The sequence below is a fragment of the Myodes glareolus genome, chromosome 13 (assembly GCF_982192425.1).
Source record: "Myodes glareolus chromosome 13, mMyoGla1.1, whole genome shotgun sequence".
Taxonomy (NCBI): domain Eukaryota; kingdom Metazoa; phylum Chordata; class Mammalia; order Rodentia; family Cricetidae; genus Myodes; species Myodes glareolus.
In genome coordinates, this window is record NC_142038.1 from 27,851,411 (window position 1) to 27,871,997 (window position 20,587).

The following is a 20,587-nucleotide window of genomic DNA, read 5'->3' on the forward strand; positions in this document are numbered from 1 at the left end:
GTGTGTGTGGGGGGGGGTGGCTTGATTTCTGTCAGCGTCACCAGTGGAGGTTTGTCTTCCTCCAGGTTGTGTGTAGATGGTTCGTTATTTTTCCTGAGAGTAAGACACAAATAGTAAATCTCCTGAACTAAAGTCTTCAGGGAAATGTTGCAATCGTAAGGTGAGGGATCGGGAATCTCTTAAGGTTAGTTTTAGGTCATTGCTTTCCTTATCTATAAGTTAGGTAAAACCATCTCAGATGTGGCCTATGGCTTTTGAGCCTGGCTGCCACAACATATAGAAATATGGGCCTACAGAGAAGGAATGAACATGGATGAGAAAGTATCTCCATATCAGCATAGAGAGTCTTTTGGGAGTATTCTCAGGAGTGATAAAGCTGGATTACGTGATAAATATAGTTTTACTTTTGGGGGAACTTCCACACAAATTACGTTGGTGACTATATGTGTTTGCACACCCACCAGCAGGGACTGAGTGTTTTCTTTTCCCCACAGACACAGCAACATTTTTAACTTTTGTAATTTTGTTTCCAGCTACACTGGCTAGGGTAAAAATCTCATGATAAAATAAAATTTCAAAATGGTTGTGAGTTTTATTTTCCTTAAGAATAGGAATGTTACACCTTTAAAAGACATTTCTCGGTCAATTGTATTTCATCTTTTGAGAACCCTGTATTTTGGTTTATGCTCCATTTTAATGTTGGGTTGCTTGGTTTCTTGATGTGTAACAATTCTTCATAAATTCTAGATACTAAGTCCCTGTCCAGAATAGAACTGTTAATGATTTTTCCTGTTTTGTAGGCTTCCTCTTTGCTCAGGTGATGGTGTCTTTCACAAAAGACATTTTTGAGACAGTGTCTTATTCTGTATCCCAGAGTGGTCTGATACTGACCATATTGTCTAGGCTGGTCTTGAGCTCTTGATGATTCTCCTGCCTCAGCCTCCTGAGTGCTAAGATTATGGCTGTGAGCCACTTTGCTTCCCTCAAAAACCTCCTTTATATTTTTGGGAGTCAGTCTACATACATATGAGTGTTCCATTGGGAATAACCACAGAGGTTTTATATTACTATGTGGCCATGGGGTAGAACCATTAAGAGAGGAAAGATAATACACACTGATATAACGAGATAAGGAAAATTATGTTCTTAAGAAAAGGTAAAACGGGAGTGAGGGGGTAGAGGATGAAGTAGAGGAAGGAAAGTGGGAGGGATAAAGAACACTGAAGGATTTTCCAATAGTCATGGAAATCTGCCACTGCAGACATTTCCTAAAATGAGCTATGCACATATATAGAAGAGTTAAGATGGAGTTGCCCTCCACTAGGACAACAATGTCCCTGCTAGATACCATAGGGTAACAAATAAAAAGTCAAGAACCAGAATGTAGTTTGATTTTTAAGGTGTTTTCCAGTGAGTTCCCTCAGCACTACAGGTCATTGTAGGTGCTCTTGTCTACCTCCCAGAATTTGGAGGTAAAACCCTATTAGTGAAGACACCAAACACTCGAGTTAGAGAACATGGAGAAGTCACACTGATACTGACCAGAAGCTTCATCCTTACTGGCTAGCTTTCATGGAAGGTTCTAGCCATAATACCAAGGGGGAAGAGGAATCATTAATTAAAGCCAGTTGTGATCTCTGTGAGCTATAATGATACCTAAGCAGATAAGACATATCCATTTCACTATAATTGTGGTGGAAATGTCTTGGGAGTAACCAGCTGCTTCCTGGTTAGATTGAATAGCTTCTCCACAAGAAGAAACCTGTATCTGAGCATGAACCTAAGGCTAGAGAGATCCTAGACCCTAGGTGAGAATTATTATTGTTATTCTGCTAAATGGACATAATATCAAGCCACCTCCCAATAAGCCATGGGTATAATGATACAAGGCATCTCTCAATCCTCATTGTGGAATCTTGTGTTTGCAGCAGATGATCATCAAACCAGAGATGAACAAATAGCAAAGACACAGAGATTAGGACACGAAAGACTATTCAGCCCTACATGGAATATATTAATGCTTCTTCCAAAGGCACAGGAATGATTGTAGAAGAGAGGATGACAAGACTGAAAGAGCCATGATGGGGGCATTTAGCCAATTATATTCTGTCAGTGGGGCGTGCTGCCCTAAGGCAAAAATTTACCTATAAACCTGGCGGGTGTGCTTTCTCTCTCTCTCTCTCTCTCTCTCTCTCTCTCTCTCTCTCTCTCTCTCTCTCTTTCTCTCTCTCTCTCTCTCTTTCTCTCTCTCTCTCTCGGCTCCTGCGTTCTGGACAGACCGTTGGGACGCTGGTGTAAGTTTTCCTTTTGTTTATTAAAGCTGTATCTTTTGTATTAAGCTAGTCTGGCTGATATTTAATTACCAATCGACCTCGCCCCTTCAGAGCCAGACTTGGTGGATGGTGACAGGGAAACAGGGTCTTCTGCACACAGCAGGGCAGCTCCACTTTGAACTCACCATGGCTGTGACAGCTTGTGTAAGACTTGCCAAGCCCATGCTGGACTGAATAGCAGCATAGACAGGGGAATAGAGAAAAACAAGAATTAAGGAATGTGAATTCACAACCATGAGAAATTAGGATTGTAGTCAGAGGGGGAGAAAATGAATATTTTCTTGAATGATACAAAAATTGGCATCTGCACAGGACTCAGCACAACTGGTGTTGTCTGACCAGTTCAGGTTGCATTTGTGAAGCCAGGGATCATAAAAAATTACCTTTCAAGGGTTGTTTTCCTGACTAAGTCAGCTGCTTGTCCATGTTGTCCCTAATTCCAAAGGCCACATTCTACTCCGTTATTATTTTAAGACTTTCCAAAATTTGCTGCCAAGAAATGAGGAGCTCACAGAATGATAAACAGCCAACAGTTTCACTTTCTCTTTCTTTTTCTCGGAATTGCAGGGAATTCAGAAAAACAGCAGGATCCATGCGCTTAGATGATTGGTCAAAACCCACTGAGAGGGAAGGGGCAGAAGTCAGAAGAGTGTATAATTCCAGCCCTGCTGGCTTGAACCTGCTGCTTTTCCACAGAGAGGGGATACAAGAGAAAAGACTGTAGCAGAGTGGAGCACAGTTCCAGAGCTGAACTCAGTGAGGAAATCCACTGGTCAGGATAATCTGGTAAGCGGACATCTGTATTCAGATCTATCTTGAGCAACCCTCACCATCTCTAAAGAGATGACAGGTAGCAGGACTTTTAGAAACATGCCCTGAAAGTGGGGTGGGGGGGGTCCAAAGTTTGGAAGCTAAGGGACTTTGTGGGAGTCAAGCAGGACAGGCTTGTAGATGGTCTTAGCCAATCATTCATGTTGAAGTAGAGCTGAATGAAATGATCTCAATATTGGTTTTGGTAATAAGTCATTAAATTTTTTTGGCTTGATCTCGTATTCCTCTCCCTAAAATGGTTCTAATAGGTAATGGAATATTTCTGCCATGTGTATTAGGTTTATTGTATCCCGTCTCAAATTGCTTCCTAGTTCATTGTCAACTATTTAATTTCTTACATCCCGAGGCCTCCAACTTGTGGAGAAGGGGGTCTCTCTGCACACTGCTTCTGCTGTGCCTGTCTGTGGGAATCTGTGCCTAAAGAATCAGGTTTTCTTTACTGTCAAGCAGAAGTTCTAAGATCTTCTCTCCATCCGTGAGAACCTGAGCTGTGTCATGGTGTGGTGACGGTGACAGCTGTCATTCAGGCAGGCTTCCTTTGTAATGATTGCTGTGTCACAGCCTTCTCGTTCCCTGCGTTCATACTCAGTGGAAAGACCTTGCAGACAACTGTCCCACTGGAGTCTGCGTCACAGATCCAGGAGCTAGAGCTGAAAGAACGAGAGGGGAAAACTGGAGGTGAGAACAGCTTGTGTGCTTCAGGGACATGCTGTCTGTGATCCCCCTCCCCTCGTCAAAAGTAAATCAGGCCATGGTGTTTATTTAATCAGGTTTAGCTTCCTTTTCAGGACAATTTCTTTACCGACCTCCTTCCATCCTGTGCCTGCAGTCAGACTGAACAAAGTTCTGTAGCTCTGGTTTCCTGCACAGCTGTCCCCATTTGTCTTGTAGATTGCACGGGGGCTGTGTGTGCAGTGAGTTTGTATGTGCTTGTGCTCATAGACAGTATGATTCTAAGGACACCTCTGTTTTGTATTAGACTGTTTTTATGCTCTCTCCAGACTGTTGTCTCCCACTGTTTAAGAATCTACTAAGACTTCAGGTTCCCACTGAGCAGTTAGAACGACAGAACAGGCACAGGTGTTCACAGTAAAGTCCAAGTGTTTTCCTCACAGTCCTCTTTCATTGCCTGATCATATATCTGCGTGCTGATGGTGAAGAAGTGAGCAAGACAAAAGCACTTTCCGCTGCGCAAGGTTCATTATATCGTGGGAGGGTAACAGCAAATGAATGACAAATACACACTATGCGGCAGCAAGTGCTGTGGAGAAACTGAAACATAGTGAAAGGATGGTAAATGATAAGAGGAAGGCATATTTGTACATCCCAATGTGAATATACATCCTGAATCCTGCCTAACTGAAGCCTAACCTACAGAAAGTTGATTAACAGCCATGTGGTTATGGGGAGAGAACAAAAAGGCATAGAAGCAGTCACGAGGTTCAAAGTGATGAGATGAGAAGACAGCAGAAGATACAGGGGGCTGGAGTCCAGGGACCAGAGGCTCCAGAAATGCAATAAGTATTCAAAGGTATAATGTATGGAGCATGTGCACTGTATACCCAATGAATGCTCCCTGACTGAAATGCGAATCCTTGTGGTGCCTCACAGAATGACTTGACATGGTATGACGTCAGTGTCACTAGAATAACTCTGGCTGATTGATCATGCATGTTATTGCAAAAACAATCCCAGAAAATATAGCACTATCAGTGACTAATCAAAGCTGGAATTGAGTAGGTCTTGCAGAGGATAAAGGAGGAGGGATGATCAATTTTAAGTGGATTAGGAAATAGAGCCTAAGTGGGTGAACTAATTTGATGTGGAAGAGAGAGAAAGAGGAGGCTCCAAGGTGACAATGGGGATCTGCTGTTTCCTTAACTGACCTTGAGGTCCATTGTGCTGTCGTGTGAGGTCTTGTAGGCAGGTTTGTGGAAAGTAAAGGGTTGAAATGTGAGATCTGAGCCTGTTAAATACCCAATAATTAAACTTGGGTCCTTAGATCTGGCAGTAAGTGTATTTACCTGCTGAGCCTTCTTAATATACTTGATACTCTTTTTTTTCCTTTTGAGACAATGTCTCAAGTAGCTCAGGTTAGCCTCTAACTCACTATCAAAGATGACCCTCTTAGCCTACTCCCTGAGTTCCAGAATTATAGAGATTCACAATTACTTGCTTTTGATGAGGTGCTGGAGATTGAACTCAAGGTCTTATTCATGCTGGAAAAGCTCTTTACTGATTGAGCTACATCTCCAGGGCACAGTTAGATTGCTTTCGTAAAATAAAAGATTTAGAAGAAAATAGTGAATCTAAATGATGACTTGAGGACACGGAATTATCATTTTGGATAAATTAATTTTAACACAGAGTTTAAGGGTAAAGAAGTTTTATATTATTGTAAGTTTATATTTTTCATGGAGATGAGTTTCTTGTCATGAAAAAAGGCAAGTAAATCTAGACAAAATAAAAAGTATTTCAGCAAAACACAGTAGCTGAACTTACTGAAATGTTTTAAAAACAAAATAACAGACAAAAACAATTTGTGAGATCAGGAGACAGATTTGGCATTGATTAAACACTGATGTCAGTTGTCATTCGTTATTATTTATTTTTCAGCATGCAAAACTAGATGTATGTTAAATTTCTTTTCATTTGAAAGCACACACTGAGGGAAGTGTGCACAGATGGAGAAGAAATCTCAGATTTCAGACAAAATATTCCAGTTCTAGTTAGATGTGACACATTTACTCATGATTAATTCACGATGCTGGTGAAAAGACACATGATTTTATATTATTTTTCTTTACTTAAGTAATATTTTTCTATAATGAAGGATTTAATTGAGAATTAGTATAAATTTGGTCTAGTTTCCTTTCTATTTATGATATAAACACTGTGACTAAAAGAATTTCTAAAAGATATGGGTTTTTGGACTTACACACTCTGCTAACAGTCCACTGGGGGAAGTCTGGGCAGAAGCTCTGCAGGAGTAGAGGCAGGATCAATAGGAAATGACTTGGCATTTCATTTGTACTTTAATCAATAAAGCTTACCAGAAGATCAGAGAGTATAACAGCCTCAATGGTCAGCCTCACAGACCAGGCAGTGGTAACACACACCTTAAACCCCAGTAGTCACACTAGTTGCCATAGAAACCAGGGGGTGCATGTCTTTAATCCCAGTGGTGTATGCCTTTAATCCCAGCCCTAGAGAGGATTATAAAATGGGAGGATATCTCTCAGAAATAGCATCATTCTGAGATTCCTGGAGGCAGGATCACCATTTCGAACAGAGGTAGAGGTAAGAGCCAGTGGATGACTGCGTTGCTCTTCTGGCCTTCATGTTGAAACCCAATTTCTCTCTTTGAGTTTCTCTTAATCGTACTTCAAGAAGAATATTGTTTACTGTCTTGTTCCCCATAGTTTGATAATGCTTTCTTAATTTACCTAGGACCACCAGCAAAGCGGTGGTAAAATCAACAGTGGGCTGGGAGCTCCCACGTCATCAATGCTCAATCAAGAATATACCACATAAGGGTGCTCCTGGGCCAATCTGATGGAGGCACTTCCTCAAATGAGATGTAGTCCTTCATAAAGGACTACAGCTTATATCCTGTTGGGCGAAAATAATCAGCATAATATATATGGGAACTGGTCAACATCAGAACATAACTGAGGTTGCAGCATAGAGAACTCACTGCTAAGCATAAAGGCGCCTTGAATCTCTTGCAACTAACTCTCCCTTCTTTCTTTCAGGGCCCCTTTATCAACACTCATGGGTCAGTTATTCTCTGATACATCTAAGAATGAAGACCGTGGAGATTTGGAGTCCAGTTTTACTGCATATTTTAGGAAGACCAAGAAAGAAAGCAAAATCATTCCTCAGGAAACCATCGATTCAATTGAGCTACACCTGACCAAAGGAAACATTCAGGGGGCAAATTCTATAATCAGGGATGCATTAAAAAATATTGATAACATCCCAATAAACGTTGCTGTTACTGGAGAGTTTGGAGTAGGGAAGTCCAGTTTGATCAATGCCCTCATGGGGGTTGGACCTGAAGATGAAGGTGCAGCTGAAGTTGGGGTGGTAGAGACAACTATGAGGAGAACTCCATACAAACACCCCAAAATTCAAACTTTGACTTTATGGGACCTGCCTGGCATTGGGACTGTGAACTTTCCACCAAAAGATTATCTGGAGAAAGTGAATTTCCAAGAGTATGATTTCTTCATTATTGTTTCTGCCACACGTTTTAAAAGCCTTGAATTAGACCTTGCCAAAGCAATCAGATTCATGAAAAAGAATTACTACTATGTGAGAACCAAGGTGGACCAGGATTTAGAAAATGAGAAGCAATGCAATCCACACACCTTTGACAGAGAAAAGGCCATGCAGAAAATCAGAAGTATATGTGTGAATATCTTCAATCAGAATAACATGGATGCACCACATATTTTCTTGATTTCTAACAGCAATTTATCTGACTATGACTTTCCAGTCCTGATGGACACCCTGGTAAAGGATCTTCCTGCTCAAAAGCGCCACAATTTAAGGCTTTTCTTGGCTAATATCACAGAGGCAGCCATTGACAGAAAGCACAAGTCTATGCAGCAGACTGTCTGGATGGAAGCCTGCAAGGCTGGACTCTTAGCTACTGTTCCTGTAGTGGGCATCCTCAGGGATGATGTGGAGGAGTTGAAGGTGAAGTTAAACCACTACCGAGTCGAATTTGGAGTGGATGATGAATCCCTGGAAGCCATTGCTAAGGATTCCCAAGTGCCTGTTGAAGAATTAAAAAAATTGATTAAATCCCCTTATTTGTTGGAAAATGAGGGAGAGACATTAGGAGAAACGTTTTTCAAATATTTGGAGAAATTTGCCTCAGCTACTGGTGGGCCCGTGGCTACAGGTCTCTACTTTAGGAAAACCTATTACTTGCAATATCTGTTCCTTGATACAGTGACTGAAGACGCCAAAGTTCTCCTTAGACAAATTTAAGAAAGTAGTTTAAACTCACCTTATCCACAACTACTGACCATGACAAGATCAAATGATTACTATCAAGAAGTCATTAGATGAATTCCCCCTTCTGACATATTTCTTTACTCTAGCTAATCGGCTATCACCGTGGAGACACATAAGATATGGACCATGCTTCTTACTATGTCACAGTCTGACAACCTCAGACCCTCTTCACCTCTCTACCCTCCTTCCTGTCTATCAACTCCACCTGTTGAGGAAAATTGTTTTAACTGGGCAAAGATGTGTTACTTTTGTTTATGCTGCAGAATATGACCTTAACTGTGTAAAAAGCGTGGTACATTTGGCATTCTAATGTGGGGCTTGTATTTTCATGTAGTGCCTAAAAAAGCTGAGAAAAAAAGAAAAAAGAAAAAGAAAGAAGCCACATTTAAATAAAACCAGCCAGAGCTAGGCCCAGCATTCAATGCTAATAGCGCTCTGTGTCACAATTTGGGAGCCCAAAACAAACTCTGGTACATTCTCCTGCACACTTAAATACACACACACACACACACACACACACACACACACACACACTGATGCACACATCTACGAATGGACACATACAACACCCAAAATGCACAAGCACACACAAAAGATATGAATACGTACTTTGTAGCTAATTCCTCCTAATCAGCTAATCAAACATTCTAGTGGAATCTTAGGAAGCTGGAGGCACTTGCCATGCATGTATGAGGACCAGAGCTCAATTTCCAGAACTCATATAAATGTTCAGTGAGTGTGGCAGCCGCCTTGTACTTCCACGCTCAGAAGGCAGAAACAGTGCAACCTTGGAGCAGGTTGACTTCCTAGACTGTGTAGATCTACAAGCTCTGGATCCGGTTGAGAGAACCTGTCTTGGTGAAAAAGGTAGAAAGTAACTGAGCAGGAGATCCAACATAAGCCTGAAAAGTCCACACACATGTAAACATGCACACACCACACAGGGAAACATTTTAAATACAACATAAAATAAGATTTAGGAATGAAATAAAGTCTTAAGTCTTAGAAAGTATAGAAGCATAAAAGTTTCATGAGACCTTCAAGTAGTGGGTACATTGTCTTAGTTTGTACCTCTGTTGATGGGATTAAACACTAGCTGTTGGTACGCAGTCAATGAAGGAAGTTGTGTGTGGAGATTTCTGAGAGCTTGTGAGAAAACTCTAGGACAAAGACAAAAAGACAAAACTACTTGGCTAAAGCTATCATAAAATTTACATATTTACATACAAGATTTATGTAACTTCTGTTCTTCCAGAGCATGGATTTTTTTCATGGAATGTACTGTTGTGCTCCAGGAGTGGGTCTTGCTGTAGATTTTCCGTCATCTTACGACTAGTATTAAGGACGATGTTTCCAAACAGAAGTTGTCCTCCTGACTCTGCACTGCCTAAACCCAGGTGACCTTGCCTTTGTGATCGATCATAACTTGAACCCAAGTGAGCTTTGCTCACATGATCTTGCTTGACCCACAAAATGCCCTCAGAATATAAATTGTGTGAGTCCCTGAATAAAGTTGGTTATTGCATGAGACTTTAGACCACCTCGTTTTTAGGTTCCACTTTTCGATTTCATGCCACTAAATACAGTAGAAACACTAAGTTACTCAGAGGGAGGAAAGTATTTAATTGGCTGCCCAGTTACAGCCCATCATTAAAAGAAGCCAAGGAACTGAAGTAGAGACTGTGAGGGAACACTGCTTACTGACTTGCTCTCCATGGCTTGTTCACCCTATTTTCTCACACATGCCAGGACCACATTCCTAGGGATAGCACTCACCACAGTGGGCTGACTCCTCCTACATCATTTATCAATCAAGTAAATGCCCCGGAGATAGTCCCACAAGCCAATGTGATTAAAGGAATTCCTCAATTGAGAATCCCTCTTGCAAGTGACGCAATGGGGTTCATGTCTCTAATCCCAATACTCAGGCGATTCTCTATTTACAGGTATGATTGTTCATGTCGAAGTCTTCCTGGCCAAAGCCACCATCATATCGGGTAGATTAATACAGGTGCCCATATATCTGCCACATTCTTCTCTTCCCATTGTCAATCATTCTTCTAGGAATGAAAGCCTCAGTACAGCTGGGGAGGAACCTGCATCTAGACAGACTTTGCCCTTCATTTGGTATCGTTTGCGTTTACTTATAACAAAGAACATGGACAATACATTTTAGGAGAAAAGAAAAACTAAATTCTTAAAAAAGCTTTTCTGGGTGTGTGGTTAGTATGAATTTTATGTGCAATATAACTGAGCTTTTGAGGACTCGGTGTAAGGAGGGCTGTTTCGAAAAGGTTCATGTCCATTGTGACCCAGAGTAAATCACAGCATCACTTTAGGCTGTTTGAAGGCAGTTCTTTTTGGAGCGGCAGTGAGATGATGGTCCTCAGGGTCTGTGGCACCTAGGACATAAGCCTACATTCATTCTTAAGGCTCAGGAGAAAACAGATCACATATCCACAGGTCTGTGCCTCAGACATATGGCTCAGTACTCATTTCCATGAGAATAGATGTGGCAATAACTCTGTCTCTATAGAACAGAGCACAGCACTGCCATGGCTCTAACAGAAAAGGGATGCTCTACACTTGGTAGAACAGGGATCCATTCCAACATGAGAACATGAGTCATAGTTGTCCAAAGGACAGCATTTCAGACCCACAGTGATGAGCCCTGCTGCAGTAGTGACTCTGGATCCTTGGATAAATGGACACGGCAGTTACTAGACTCTTTAAGGCCAGTGAATAAAGTAAGAAAATAAACTGTAAAGAGAAGGGCATAGCTGGGCCTTGGGTCTTGAGGTCATGAGAGACTGAGAAAGGTTTAGATAACAAGATTTCTTCAGAAGAGCAGGGCAAGTGTTCTTCCCATTGAGACTGATCTTTAATCAAACCCTCATTCACAGAAGACTTCCTCAGTAGCCTGAGTAGCACTCACCAGCACTGCAAATACAAGCCACAAAGCAGGAAGCTTTCTGGCTGGTACCAGCATATTTCTATGTCTTGTGACCAAAGTATATGGTGTTTTCATCAATAGTCTCTTGCCATCAGATTCTGTTGGGAATTCAAGAATAAAATCAGTAGCCTGCATTGAGGCATTTGGGACCTCCCCGATCAACAACTGAGGGGCAGGTACCACACAGCTGACACTGAGTTTCTGTTTGACACCTCCAATAGCTCTTCTTGTTGCTAACTTCATTCCAGAAATAATCAAGTTCCAGACTCTATCTGGAATAAGTATAATCCAGAAATTGAGGGTACATCTGTGAAAGATCTTATGCTGAGGTTAAAATGGGTGAATTCGCTTCTAGTCTGGACCTTTGATGTTGGAAGACAAGAGCTTTTAATCTGTCCATGCTTCCTGCCGACAGCATATATAAGGACACAGAAGGAGGCAGCTTTTGCTCTTTCCCTGGTTGCCATCACCTTGCCAGCACATCCACTCCATCACTAGCATTGGAGTCTGTTTTGTCGGGATTCAGAAGACCAGCTGAGACCTCTAGCCTTGTAGGACTGATGAACTTCTAGATTCTAGGGTTTCCTTTCACATCTAGTCATTGTTGGATTAGCTGGACTATAGACTGTAGTCATTCCAATAAATCCTATTTTATATATAATGAGAGAGATTAATTCTCAGTTCTGTGACTCTAGAGAAAGCTGACTGATACAATAAGCTCTATCTTCTTGGATGAACATTACCCCCTCATTGCTGTGAACAATAACTCCAGTTAAACTCTTTAAGCACACATAAAAGGTAGGATCCAGTACAGTGCTGTCTGACATCTCTCCCTCCTCCTCAGCCCTTCCCTCTGACCTCTTCCCCATTATTTACCTTTCCCTCTTCATACCCCTTGTGTTCTACTAATCTCTATATTTTTCAGAGCTCCCTAGAAGAGAATCAATGGAATGAATAATGGCTAATACACACATAATATATAGAATATATTAAGACAGCTTACATTGGAATAGTATCAACAAATGAATCACAACTGAGAGGCTGAGAACCTGCTAGCTGTTCCATACTTCTAGCATGCCTTAGCAGTTGGGGTAGTCCCACAATGATTTTCTCTCCCTTGACACGCTTACAACCCCTAGTTGTTCAGGCCACAGGATTGGGTACATCTATAATCCCAATCTGGTTCTGAAATTCTGGAAGCTTCCTGGAAATCCACTGATCCTGAGGTCACGTTGAAATCCTGGAAAGATTTGTTCTAATATCAATGAAGGAATCAGCAGAAGAGACAGGGTAAATCAAACCATAGTAAAAAGAACACAATCACAAGGCAAGTGATTGTAACCCTGCCTTACCCTTGGCATCTGGGTGTGTATTCTTCCCTCAACCAAAGCAATCTGGACACTTCTTCAAGTGAGGCTCCCTATCTAATCTGTGGCCAGTTGACATTAAAGTCAACTTCAATACACTCTATTAAGATCTCTCTTCCCTATGTGCATTGACTCCTTTCCAGTTTCCTAGAGTCTATGGTTATTCTAAGTGAATGACTCAAATCTAAAGATCCTAAGTTAGAATCTATATATGATTAGTAAAAATATTAAGTGTGTGTTTCTCTGAGTGTGGATTACATCACTCAACATGTATTCAAGATGCATCCATTTACTTGAGAATTTCATACCTGCATTGCTGTTTGCCACGGAATAATATTCTATTGTTGTGTATATATCATACTTTCATTGCCCTTTCATGAACTGATGAACACCAAAACTCTTTCAATTACTTGACTATGGTAAATATGGTCGGAATGAACATGAATATACCTATGATAGAATATAGCGTCCTTCTTTTTTTTGTGTATGGGCATAGTTTTATTATCCATACAATAGTTAATGGAAATCTAGGCCAATTCAATTTCCTAGGTATTATACAGAGTATTAATGAACATGGGTAAGCAAGTGATTCTATAGTAAAATATGGAGTTTTTTGAGTGTATGTCCAGGCATGGGAGAGCTGGGTCCTTTTCAGTGAACTTAATCATGAAGGTGGAAGACCTTTACAATGAGAAATAAAGCTAGGAAAGAAGTAGAGGAAGTCACTAGAGGATGGAAAGATCCCCCATGTCTATGGATGGAAATGTTAACGGCCGTGAAAATGACCATCTGACAGAAACAAAGGTACACATTGTGTGCAACCCCAATTAACATCTCCATGTTGTTCATCAAAGATTTCAAATAAAAATGTATATGCAGGCACAAAAGACTTAATAATGTAGTCTAGGCTGCCCCTGTGAGATCTAAAACTGCTAATTCCCTGCATCCCATACCAGGATGGCTGACAGACAACTCAGATTTTAAATATGAAAATTGAACTCTTGATTTTTTTTTTTTACTGAAATGGTATTTGTACTTCTGTGGCTCACCCCTAAATAGGTGCACCCTTGAAGGTGAATAGGCCCATGCTGGTAATATAGAGTCATCTTTTTTTTTCAAAGTTTATTAAATTATGAAAGTTTCCATTTCCGCCCCTCCTTCCAATACCCTCCCACTCCCCCCTCCCCCTCCTCCTCCCTCTCCATCCTTAAGAGCACTCAGGGCTTCCAGCCCTGTGGGAAGTTCAAGTTCCTCCCCCCTCCCTCCAGGTCCAGGAAGGTGAATATCCAAACAGACTGGATCCCAAAAATCCAGTATATGTAGAGGAAACAAGTCCCAGTGTCATTGTCAGTGGCTTTTCAGAAAGGCTCCATGCCAGCCACATTCAGAGAATCCGGCCACATTCAGAGAATCTGGTTGGATCACATGCTCATTCAGTCCCAGTTCAACTGGCCTTGGTGAACTCTCATTAGATCAGTCCCCTTGTATCAGTGGGTGATCGCACCCCTCGCGGTCCTGAGTCATCTTTGACACCTTTCTCCAGTTTAAATCTTTTGTCTTAAGCAGTTAAATCTCCAACACATAAGATAGATCCATCCTCCTTCACCTGCTATTACTTAACACAGATTTCTTGTTGACAAAACATAACCAGCACAATCCTGTGAACTGGTCAGCTTCAGAAGAGGCTGCAGCATAGAGAACACAGCACTAAGCACACAGGTACCAGTGTTCTCTTACAACTCACTCTCCATTCTTCCTTTCAGTGCCCTTATTTACTAACAGTCATGAGGCAGTTCTTCTCTGGTGCATCAAAGGATGAAGACCAAGAAGATTTGGACTCCGGCTTCACTGCATATTTAAAGAAGTTTAAGGCAGAGAACAAAATCACTTCTCAGAAAGCATAGCTATAGAAGAATTCATTGACAACAGTGCCTAGGATGCTTGGATTGTCTGTCACATTTCCCGGACACGGGGCCATCAGTGATGTTAGGCAGTCTCCAATGTGTGGAAAACAAAACAGGTATTAATTTAGCCCTTGATTGCTCCTCAAAGGTTGAAGGGAAGTCCCTATTGTTGAAATCACTGCATCCTTAGGTGACTTGGCTGATTGGAGCTGAATCTACCATGAAAGCCTCCTTCCCTTGGTTTAGCTTCCATGACACCAGAAAACACTTTGCATCTGGGAACCTCAGGAGTCCTCTTCATTCTTACTGGTATCTTCGTTCTCATTCCAGTGTCCTGGACCACCAATATTACCATCAGGGATTTCTATGACCCAACTATCCACGCAGGTCAGAAACGAGAGCTTGGAGGTGCACTCTTCCTTGGCTGGGCGACCACTGCTGTCCTCTTCATCGGAGGGGGGCTGCTCTGTGGATATTGCTGCTGTCAGAATTGAGGGAGTCAGTAGTGATACACAGCATAGGCACACAATCATGTTCTCAAAGTAGTTCCTTGTCTCTTTGTCTTTCCAACAAGATCAGTCTCTTGATCTTTGTCACATGGAGATTTTTGTCAAACAGGTGGTGGCACCGTCATTCTTGTTTTGCATTGGCCGTCTACTGGTGGTCATGGGGTCTATTGATTTTTCATGGCAAGATTGTATTTGAAGTTGTTTTGTCTTTGCTGGGTGAATATTTTATTCCTAGACTTCATTACCCTCACTGTTTTCTAGGACAGTATGGTGATGGTGAATTGCCTGGTGGGAAATACTTCTGGGATTCTAATAGTTGTATCCACTGAGGATTACAGGTACAATGTGTTTCTAGGTATTGGCAGCTGACACTTAGGAACAGGGTTGGGCTGCGATACGGGGTTTAGGAGGCCCACAGGAGGTAGGAAAGCCGAGTATTATACCGGGATCTACTTTGGTTTGTGGGAATGGGGGCAGAGTGAGGAGAGGCTGAAGCAGGTGGTCAGCTGCAGACCAGGCAGGGGAATGGAAGCTTGGATTTTCAGGAGAGGATAGAGACATGAAGATCTGCAGCTCACCTACCTGCTTCTATGGCCAGAGTTTTGCTTGCTTTCTTTTTCTTTCCTTTTTTCTTTCTTTTCGCTCGTATTTATGCATACAATTCATTAGATTAGCTTACTTTGAAATACTCACAATAACTGAATCACACCCGAGAGGCCTGGTAAAGTCAACAACTTTGGAAACCTCTGGAACTCTAGGGCTTTGGTTACCTAATATGGGTCCTGATTCCTGTCAGGCTGTTGCTGGCCATGTCATTGGAGCAGCAGGTGACAATTTAAGTTCAAAGTGTCAGCCTACTAGTAGGTAACTCCCTGAGGAGATTTCAGATGGGAGAGACAGACCCAGGGATGTCTCTTGCTTTTGCTGTGTCTTTACATATTTGTGCTCCTATCTTCTTCTGATATGGTGTGGGAAGATCCCCACTGCCTAGTATGTAGTGTGTTTATCTCTTGGAAACATCACATCCTACTGGGCATTTTTATCTGTGGATTATTATGAAGTTGATTCCTTCCTAAGCTGTACTGTCTGATTGATAATAAAAATTATTCATTATTAGTTAGTTTATCCAGAGTTTTGTGGAATGAAAATAAAACAAAGGAGTGTCACACAGCTAAAACATATGAGTTTCTATTGAGGAACAGTATAGACTATGACGTAGGTTAATGATTAAGAAAAACAATTGAGTCCCAGTAGCCTGACTAGTTTAAATTCTTTTAATCTTAATGTTGGGAGTTGTGGTCACAGGTTTCAGACTGCATAGCTAAAGCAAGGCTTTGAAAATAACTTAAAGTTAAACTAAGATGTAGAAATAAGGAACAGCGGGCTGTGTTCCCGCCTGGATCCCAGCTAGCTTACCCCTGAAATAATTACACGGAAACTATATTCTTTTAAAAATTTCCTTGGCCCATTATCTGTAGCCTCTTATTGGCTAACTCTTACATATTGATCTAACCCATTTCTAATAATCTGTGTAGCACTACGAGGTGGTGGCTTACCAGGAGGATTCTAACCTGCAGCTGTCTTGGAGAGGAGAGTCATGGCATCTGCCTGCCTCTGCTTTCTTTCTCCCACAATTCTGTCCTGTCTACTCCACCCATCTAAGGGCTGGCCTATCAAAAAGGCCAAGGCAGTTTCTTTATTGACCAATGAATGTAACACATAGACAGTTAACCCTCCTCCATCACTAAGATGTGTTTGTTAAATGGTTTTGAGGTGAAAAACCCAGGAAAACAATCTAAAGTTTTTGGAAGGCACAGAGTTGATTGAGGAACTCTTTTGGGTCAGGGAACAAAAACAAAGCAGCCCAATTATTAGCTGATGCATCTTTCTTGATAGGATTGGTTGATGACTAAATGTGATGATTAATTCCTCATACCCATACAATCTCCTGATATAAAAGACTATTGATGAGTGGATATATACCCTAAATATTTAAAGTAGAGCTGACTGATTATTTTTCATATATAAAAGTTTAGGTTTACGATGTAATAAGGTAGTTGTACTGTTCTTTGTAACTGCAAAGCATAGCCTGCTAGTAAAAACACCTGACTGAGAAGAATATTTTGATTGCCTACTCGGTTAACCTATTACAAGTTGCTTGGTTATGAGGGTTTATGGGTTCTTGGGATAATTTGTCTTCCACCTGCAGCATGTAAAATGTTGAACTAAGGGATATAGAAAACATGTTATTTTTTACTGTTTGTTTTGTATTCATTCATTTATTCACTTGAAAAGCAGAATGCAACCATGGTGTAATTCTTATATTGCTTGAAAAACTTGATTGGGGTATATAAACTGTAAAAAAAAAAAGAAGCATACAGTAGAAAGAACATGGAAAGAATACAGAAGAATAGAGAGTAAAGACAGAAACCATCAAGAGAGAGTGTGAGTGTCTTTTTCCCTAGCCCCCTCAGATAAAAGTCTTAGAATGTGCTCTCTCTGTAGATTCCTTTTGAGTCCTGTGCTGCTGGGGGCTGGCTCCCCAGGCAGCGATATCAGGCCTTCCATGAAAGGAGAATGTGCTCTTAACTGTTGAGCTATCTCTGTAGACCATTAAAAGAAGATTTACTTTATTATTTTAAAAGTATGTATCTTTGTATGGGTCTGAGCATCTGAGGACAGGTCCTTCTATTTTGGGGGGGGAGAGCTATATTGTAATTGCTGTATTTCTACCTTTCCTTTCCTCCCTCCATTCGCTCCCATATGTCACTCCCCACTCTCCTTCAAAGCCACGGCTTTTTCTTTTATTATTTTCCACACATGTGTACATATGTACAGTTATATTCCTAAACATAACCTGTTCAATGTGTATAATGTTACATGTATGTATGTTTTCAGGGCTGACCATTTTCACTGGACAATGAGAAGACCACATCTGCTGATCTCAGCTTTCCTCGGTGGTCTACAATTCTTGTGTAGGATTATGTTCTTAAGGCTTTTCACTTCCAAGTTTGGCATCTTCATTAGTCATCCCCTTCAGCTCACCTCTGGGCAGTCGTGTTGGTAAGACGATTAGCCCACTACATCATACTAATGTTTCCCATATGCCCATGGGCGAAGATATCATTCATTGGCACATGAGCAATCACCATGGGCCATCCCACTGAAAAAAACTGATTCTCGTTCCCTCAGCATCATCAACTCCCTCATCTATGGGAGGAGCTCCATGACCCATTTCCCTCTCCATACTGGAGTATTGATGACTTGATTTTGTGTGGATTTGTACCAACAACTACAACTGCTGTGAGTTCATGAGTACATCCTCCTTGCTATATTCAGAAGACACTTCTTCATAGCTTCCCTGATCTCTGGCTCTTACATTTTTTCTGCCTCTTCTCTGGTGCTCCCTGAGCCATGTGAATAGAAGTGTATGGGGGTTTGAATGTAATTGGTCCCTATAAGCTCAGAGGGAGTGGCACTCTCAGGAACGGTAGCTTTTTGGAGGAAGTGTGTTACTGGATTGGGATGCAATCTTTGAGATTTCCTGTGCTCAAGCTGCACAGAGCGACACAGACTACTTCTGGTTGTTTGAGATCAAGATGTAGAACTCTCAACTCCTTCTCCAGTGCCATGTTCGCCTGCACACCTTTATGTCCCACCATGATGATAATGGAGTAAAACCCTGAAACTATAGGCCACCCCGATTAAATGCTTTCCTTTATAAGAGTTGCCATGGTCATGGTGTCTCTTCACAGCAAGCAAAGCCCTAAGACCAGGGGATATGGTCGAGATGTCCTACTTAGGGTTGGACACCCCACTGTTCCCTTCTTTCAGGGCCTCAGTCAGGTGCTCTGCATTCTATTCAGGGCTTTTGGTTGTGCTCAGTGTGAGGTGGTGTGAATATTCATATCTCACATTACTTGAAGGAACAAGGACCCTTAAAAGTTTTATTTATGTTTATTTTTAATCCAGTCAGCTATTCTTCATTCTTTTACCTTTGATGTCATTTACATTGACGATAACCATTGAGAGAGGTTTACTAAATTCTGTAATCTTGGTTATTCTTCTGGTTGATTAGATGTCCTCGCCCACACCCCATTGTTTGTGGGTTCACTGTGCTGGACAAGATGCAGTCTTTCTGATTCCTCCCTGTTCATTATTCTCTCATAGATTGCTTTCTTTCCTGTGATGTCACAACTGAGACCATCTTTTACTTCTTCTGCGTATTGTATTCATTTAGGTATGTTCTCAAGTACTAGATAAGTTGTCATAACTGTAGGAATTTGTGCTTGTCTTAAAATGTTCTTATTTTTCTGTCTATTTTAAAAGATAGCTTTGTGGATATAGTGATATTAACAGCAATGATTTACATTTAGGGCTTGAGATTTATCACCCCACATTTCCCTGTCACTTAGCGTTGCTGGTTAGAGGTTGAATGTTATTTTGATGTGTTTTCTTTTTGAATTGATGCTTTTCTTTACAGCTTTTAATACAGTTGATTTGCATTTATTTTTGCTTTCTTCTGTTTGTGTGGCTTCATTACTAAAATTTCCCCCTTTTGGGACAGACCAAGAAATGCCCCTACAATGTGAACCACACTGGTTGAGAATAAGACCACTATGACCATTTTGAGCCAAATTTGAAACAAACTTGGTTTTTATTGTGATGTACCTGAGACCTGGCAAGAGACTGCCTCTCTGGTCCCATTAAAGAGAGCAACTCTGAGTTCATTTCTTAGGGCCCTCTTAAGGGTAAAATCAGGAATACTTGCAAAGATGGTTTATAGAAATCAATGGGGTCTTAAGGAAGTACAGAAAAATTTTATGAAAACAAACAAGAGCAACAACAAAACCCGGCCTTCACCATGTGTTTGCCACATAATTAGGGAGATTTAGGGTAATCAGGAAGGGAAATGAAGGATTTGAGTGTTCCCCAATACAAGTCAATGTTGTAGGTTGGGGCAGGGCAGGTTCCAGGAAACAGAGTTTGAAACTGATATTAACAATACAGCATAATGGCTCCTGTCTTCCAAATGGAGTCAGGCAGGTTCCTAAATTACCCCTGTATTTATGTGTCTCTGTCAATGGCTTGAGAGGAAACCGTCTTAAATTATGTTGTTAAGTAGCAATGGTGCTTGAGTTGTTTGTCTGACAGGTGACTGAGCGAGTCACACATCGCAGAGCACAGGTACTGATCACGATGACCAGTAGATGTAATATTAGAGAGCTGATGAAGGGGGAAACCCTCTTAGCCACATCGACTAGTGAAAATTTGTTTGAGAGATTTTGTTGTTTCTTTACATGATCATCATTTTGGTTGTCAATAGTATGAGAAAGATCAGAGATATTAAACAGCACACTCCAGCAAATGGCTGATAACCAAGATTATGTTTAATTAACAGGAAGTCTATAGTATCTCTATTGTGTAGAACAGTTGTTCTCAAGCCTCCTATTTCTTGATAATGTTTGTGAATATTTCTGGTGAAATATTAGAAGCTTTTGTAATTAGACAGGTTATTTTAGAAATCTCTTGCTGTAATCCAACAACAAGTCCTGGGACAGGTAACAAAAAGGCCATAGTAGCAAAAACTATAGTGAGATCTAATAAATGTGAGGAATCATTGCAATTTTTAGCAATAGCTCTTGTAATTCTATTAACTGAT

General features: G+C 41.1%; 1 protein-coding gene across 1 annotated transcript; it reads left to right on the plus strand.

The window, feature by feature from the left end:
- Positions 1-2,908: 2,908 nt before the first annotated feature.
- LOC125390384 (interferon-inducible GTPase 1-like) lies at positions 2,909-9,722 on the plus strand. Its single transcript, XM_048419382.3, has 2 exons — positions 2,909-3,119; positions 6,920-9,722. Exon 2 carries the CDS (start codon positions 6,939-6,941, stop codon positions 8,163-8,165), a length of 1,227 nt encoding a protein of 408 aa, XP_048275339.3. The 5' UTR covers positions 2,909-3,119; positions 6,920-6,938; the 3' UTR covers positions 8,166-9,722.
- The last annotated feature ends 10,865 nt before the right edge of the window (positions 9,723-20,587 follow it).

What these genes read in the sequence shown, in the direction of transcription:
- LOC125390384 (XM_048419382.3), top strand. Translation starts at nt 6,939, where the DNA reads ATGGGTCAGTTATTCTCTGATACATCTAAGAATGAAGACCGTGGAGAT.